Source organism: Lolium rigidum, chromosome 6 (genome assembly GCF_022539505.1).
Source record: "Lolium rigidum isolate FL_2022 chromosome 6, APGP_CSIRO_Lrig_0.1, whole genome shotgun sequence".
NCBI lineage: Eukaryota > Viridiplantae > Streptophyta > Magnoliopsida > Poales > Poaceae > Lolium > Lolium rigidum.
This window is the reverse complement of record NC_061513.1, coordinates 89,616,650-89,622,196: the sequence shown is the minus strand read 5'-3', so window position 1 is coordinate 89,622,196 and position 5,547 is coordinate 89,616,650. Positions and strand designations below refer to the sequence as shown.

Genomic DNA, 5,547 nt, shown 5'->3' with positions numbered 1-5,547 from the left:
GATCAGCAAACCAGAAACGGGAGGGAAGAAACCAGCAAAACCAGAGAAAAACCGAAAGAAACAGAAAAAACTGAAGAAGAAAAACAAAGGAAGACGCTGCCCTAGCTAATGGGCCGGCCCAGCTCTATCGCGCTCTGAGTGGAGCGCCCGCTCGCTCCCGTATTGAGCGGAGAATAGGGATCACCCACGCAGGCGGGGTATAGGGAAACCCCACCCGCACCACACGGCCCGCACGTGACCTGGCACTTGCACTTGCACGCAACAAACGGCACGAACGGTGGGGAGAGAGTCTTTTTTTTTTGCGAATCGGAGGGGAGAGAGTCGGAGCGGAGGCTGAAGATGGAATGGCACGGCCATCCTCCGAAGCGCACGCGCGCGGGCACGGCCATCCTCGCCGCCGCCGGCCGCGTCCGCCTCCCCGCCGGCCCAGGTTCGTCCGCATTTCCCCACCCCTCGCGCTCGTTGAAACCCCCGTCCTGCCCTAAGTAACACTAGAACGGCTGCAAGTCCCGTCCAAACGCTCCCTTAATTCCAAGCTACACGTTTCTGCGATCTAGCATCACGAGTTTAGACCAGCTTCGATTCGTTTGCTTTTCTGAATGTCAAGCGACGTGAATCCGCCGTCAATCGTTGGTAACCGGGCATTCCGAGCTATGTTCTGTATTTGTTGGGGGAATTTGCAAGTTGCAACCATTCATGAGCAAAAATGTCCACAACAGAAGTAATGGTCAGGTAAACTAGTGCTCGATACACACAATCAAGAGTAGCAAAAACGCGTGCAGGGAACTTTTATTGTCGCCTTCCACGGTGAGCGAGTTGTTCTGATATGCCGCCGCTGCCACTGCTGCTGCTGTTGCTGTATGGTACCGCGGAGGCTTGCCCTGCCCCTGCGTGCTCGAACTCTGTGACAGACGAGGCGGATGAACTCAGCCCTTCGTTGTGGATCATCGTCTCGATCTCCTTCACCACCGAGCCCATCGTGGGGCGTCTTGAAGCCGACTCCTCCACGCACTCCATGGCGAGCTGCACGAACCTCCTGAACCCGGCGGACTTGGCCGCGTCGTGGATAGCCGGGTCGATCGTGCCCTGCAACCCGTAGTAGTCGTGGTCGTTGGGATCTATGGCCACCCTGAACTCCCGGACGATGTATGTGCCCTTCGATATGGGCAGCCTGGCGCTCAGTAGCTCGAGCATGACCACGCCGAAGCTGTACACGTCGCTCTTCTCCGAGAGCTGCTGCGTCATGTAGTACTCGGGGTCCAAATAGCCCTACAAAATCAAATGTGGCCATGAATGACAAGAGTAACCAACAAGATCTACGAAAGGACTAGTTTTAATCAGTAAACAAAGGTAGGCAGAGCGTTTACAAGTGTTCCTTTGACTTGAGTAGAAACATGGCCCTTTTCGGTGTCTGCAACTAGCTTTGATAGGCCAAAATCAGCAACCTTTGCTTTAAGATTGTCATCCAAAAGGATATTTGTCGACTTGACGTCTCTGTGGATAATGGGTGGATCAGCGAGTTCGTGAAGATACGCTAGTCCTCTGGCTGAGCCAAGAGCAATCCTGAGCCTCTTCTTCCAGTCCAGGTAGATTCCCCTTGCTTCATAAAGATTGAAAGTTGTGAAGGAAAAGAAACACAATAGTACTTACTTTAGGTACATGAACTATGCTTTGTATACATACCTTGCAAGTTCTCTCGCAGTGTACCATTGGAAACATATTCGTACACCAGCATCTGCTCCCCTTGTTCATAGCAAAATCCTATCAGGCTTACCAGGTTCCTGTGATGAACTCTGGACAGCAGCTCAATCTCAGTCTTGAACTCCACCGCACCTTGCTTTGATCCATACTCTGCTCGTTTTATCGCAACACTTGTTCCATCTGCAATCGTTCCCTTGTAAACCTTTCACATGAGGTAATTCGTTAAATTAGTTGTATGTGTAGATATTCTCTGAAGAATGCTAATGCATAACTAGTTCGTTATTTACCTTTCCATAGCCTCCTGATCCTATCTCATGATCTTCTGAGAAATTTTTGGTACAGTTCTTCAGTTCATCAAAAGAAAAGAACCTTGCTCCTTTGAGCTGTGGAGCACCTCCACTATCTTTTTGTGCACCTCCCCATGAAGCTTAAATTTGAATGTGCATGTAGTAAAGATCATTAAAATTTCGACAATCTACAAAGTTTTTCAGTTTTCCTGTTATTACTGTGTGTAGGTATTTGATAGCTAAGCGTTTGTTGCTGTAACCATTTTTATAAAGGGTTTGCAAGCTTAGGCATGTAGCAGTGAAGTTAAATAAGAAGGAATCCTTGTTTTGTGTTATGATGTGCTGTCTATCTTGTTTCCTATGTACAATCTTTGTCAATTCTTGTAGTATATTTTGTCATGTCTCAGGTAGCATTACAACTGCATAGTTGGAATCGTAATTTTATATTCTTCGGAACCTTACCGAAAGGATTTTCCCTTCCTGATGATGATTGCACTGCCCTTTTCTTTCGTAGTACAGCAAATATTGCCACATAAATTAGGGCAAACATAAAAATACCACAGGCTACTGCAGTTCCAGCCACAGCGCCTTTGCTCATTTGAGATTTTCCATTGCCACCACCATCTGAGACAGGGCACCAGTGAATTTCTTACGTAAACATAAACATAATTTACATTGATAATATGTTAATACCTGCGAATGGGGCATATGGATCTGCCATGAAGTAATAAGGTCCGAAAATGGGTGGTGCCTTGTAAGTTTGGCTACTAATTTCAGAGCCAATGCTTATTACATCTGACAGATTGAACGATGTCCCAGTCGCTGGAAAGAGGCTCACTTTAACTTGGAGATAGTCCTCACTGCTGAAACGGACATTAGAAAGGGAAACTGCACCAGGGCGTGGTGCCAGCTGTTTCCAGAGGCTAGTTTCTAGTAGCTGAAAAGTCGCACTGTCGCTCGGGTCAGCGAACGATGGTGCTCTGAAGGTCATGTTACCCGTGTAAGGATAGGCACAACTGCAAGTTGCAGGGTCTACACTTTGGTCACTGGAACATGAGGTTGTACCACATTTGGTTAAATTAGTGGTGTATGGTACCAGGTTCGCTTGCTGAAGGCTGCAAAAGAATTTGCTCGAGAATTCTGAATCCAAGCACACAGGATTTCCCACAAGTCTGCGAATAGGTGAAAAAGCAATGCCAGTGAATAAAAGGCAGAGAAATGAAATGTGTAGATCTTGGTACTAGAACATGCAGGTACTGCTCACACTAGGGTCTGGTTGTAGCTTTGTGTTATATTGGCATCAACTATACGATTGTTAAGGAGATTCACGATCTTCAATTGTTGGGTGATGTTCCCAGTCATCTCAAAGCTTCCATTCAGTGCGTTATTTCTTAGTATACTGTCTGATCAGTGAAAAAGTTAGGACAATATGAGAAACTTATATGCTCTGTAATTTAAGGTATATGTTGCCAGAGAAATTACACTTGCTGCAGTTGGGGCAAGGTGAAGAGCTCTTTGGGAACCTTGCCGGAGAGTCCTCCGTTATCTATTGCTCTGCATATTGAGGTATCAAGGTAACGAACAGTTCTTTGAAGGAAAACAATATCACTGACTAATGACTACAGTGAGGGAAACATGAGATGATCAGTAGGTCATAGTATTTGTGTACTCACACTGAAACAAGAGATGTTAAACTCAAGAACCAGTCTGGTGCTTCTGATGGATCGAACAAATTGTTGCTTAAATCCCTGGGTGTGCAAAGAAAATTCATCAGTAAATCAGAAGAACAGTCTATATCATAGGAGCATGCAGAAAAGAACTGATTTTTTTTTCTTTTTTCTTTCTTTTTTCCTTTTTTTCGACAAGGGGAACGAAGCCCCAGCCTGAAAAGAACTGATGCAGAAACTTACACCACATTTAGTGTGTTCAGGCTACTGAGATCTGGCATTGTTCCACTCAGCTGGTTGTTTGCTAAATTCCTGAAGAGGAAGAATTGCACCTGATGAGATAAACATCTAACTCAGTGTTGGTCGTGGGTGATCACAGTTCACACCACTTACAGGACATTTAGGTTGACTAGGTTACTGATGTTGCTTGGAACTTCTCCTGTGAAGTTGTTCTTATCTAATCGGCTACAGAAAACACAAAGGAGGTCAACAATAGCAACTACAATATGTTGGAAGAAACATGTTGCCCTTATACTTACATGATTTCAAGGGTTGCGATGTCACCAAGCTCGGCAGGGATATGACCAGATAATTGATTGTTGTCAAATAATCTGATGAAGATCAGCAAAGTAGTCAGTATAACATGTGCAGTGCTACTGACAAAGATAATTGGTACTTTCTTACATGTGTTCGAGGCTCATACTAGAGTTGAAGAGGCCAGTTAGATTACCATTTAACCGATTCTTATTGAAATGGCTGTTGATAGATCAAAAATAAAGATCATTATGGTATGAAAATGAAAGTGACTTGTAATACATAGTGGTTATGCATTCCTTTACTTGGGCTGAAGGAAGAAATGTTAGAGGGTCTTACAAATGTTTCGCTTGTGTAAGTAGGTTAAGTCCTGGAGAACCACCAGAGGAAACTGGAATCGGTCCAGAAAGCTGGTTATCTGCCAAGTCTAGCATATGGAGGTTTCTGAGTAGGCCAATCGATGCAGGAATTCCCCCTGTAAAGCTGTTTGAGTTCAGCGCCCTAAATAGAAATTGTTGCATAGAAAATTTAGTTCATTAGTTCAACCAAAGTAGCAGCAGAGCTTAGGCACGAATGTCGAATTATGATTAAGGTTTTTGTTAATAGTTCTTACAGGAAGGAGAGCTGCACCAAGTTTCCTAAGTGTTGGATGCCTCCTGTGAAGCTACAGCCGGACAAGATTCTGAGAAGCACAGCACAGTAGGGTAGGTCAGTGATTGATGTATGCCAGTTTTGGAAGATAAGGATTTTCTCTAAGGGTAATGCAGGCATACAGTGTTGTAAGCTGCCTGAGATTCCCAATTGCAGCAGGCAGTGGGCCACCAAGACCAGCGTTGAAGGAGAGGTCCCTGCATGCACCTTAACGTATGAACAAAGATAGTATATTGTATTTTATTGAGTTAAATTAGCTACAACCTCTATTCCTAAATATAGGACATTTTGGTAGTTTAAATTGAACTCCCAAAACGTCCTACATTTAGGAACGAAGGGAGTAGTTCTTTTTTCTGAACTTGCTATAGCTGAAGTCTTTTCTGTTAATGCCTTTTTTATATTAATATAGCTGAATTCTTCTCTTTCAAGATGTTACAGGCTCTGTAACTTTACAATCTGAAAATAATAAGGCATGCTATGGTTTTTCTTAAGCAGTCAAAATCTGGAGAATCTTCTGATATGCTCCAATATTTGAAGCATGAAGTGTACTCTTTACTAGTGACGACTGATAAACTTCAAAGACTTGGGTACAAAACTCACAGGTAAACAAGCCCACTGAGTTGGTCTATGCTATCGCTCAATGTGCCTTGAATATTAATGCCTGAGAGCCTCCTGAAAACATGGATGTCAAAGTTAACTAGGTGATT

The 5,547-nt window shown here is 44.1% G+C and overlaps 1 protein-coding gene across 1 annotated transcript; it reads right to left on the bottom strand.

The window, feature by feature from the left end:
* Positions 1-789: 789 nt before the first annotated feature.
* LOC124662937 (leucine-rich repeat receptor protein kinase HPCA1-like) lies at positions 790-4,623 on the bottom strand. Its single transcript, XM_047200715.1, has 15 exons — positions 4,529-4,623; positions 4,340-4,411; positions 4,195-4,266; positions 4,049-4,120; positions 3,899-3,967; positions 3,662-3,736; positions 3,471-3,542; positions 3,253-3,387; positions 2,682-3,160; positions 2,547-2,612; positions 1,989-2,128; positions 1,680-1,903; positions 1,647-1,649; positions 1,368-1,596; positions 790-1,269 (listed from the first exon to the last, which is right to left on the bottom strand). Exons 1-15 carry the CDS (start codon positions 4,621-4,623, stop codon positions 790-792), a joined length of 2,283 nt encoding a protein of 760 aa, XP_047056671.1.
* Between the last annotated feature and the right edge of the window lie 924 nt (positions 4,624-5,547).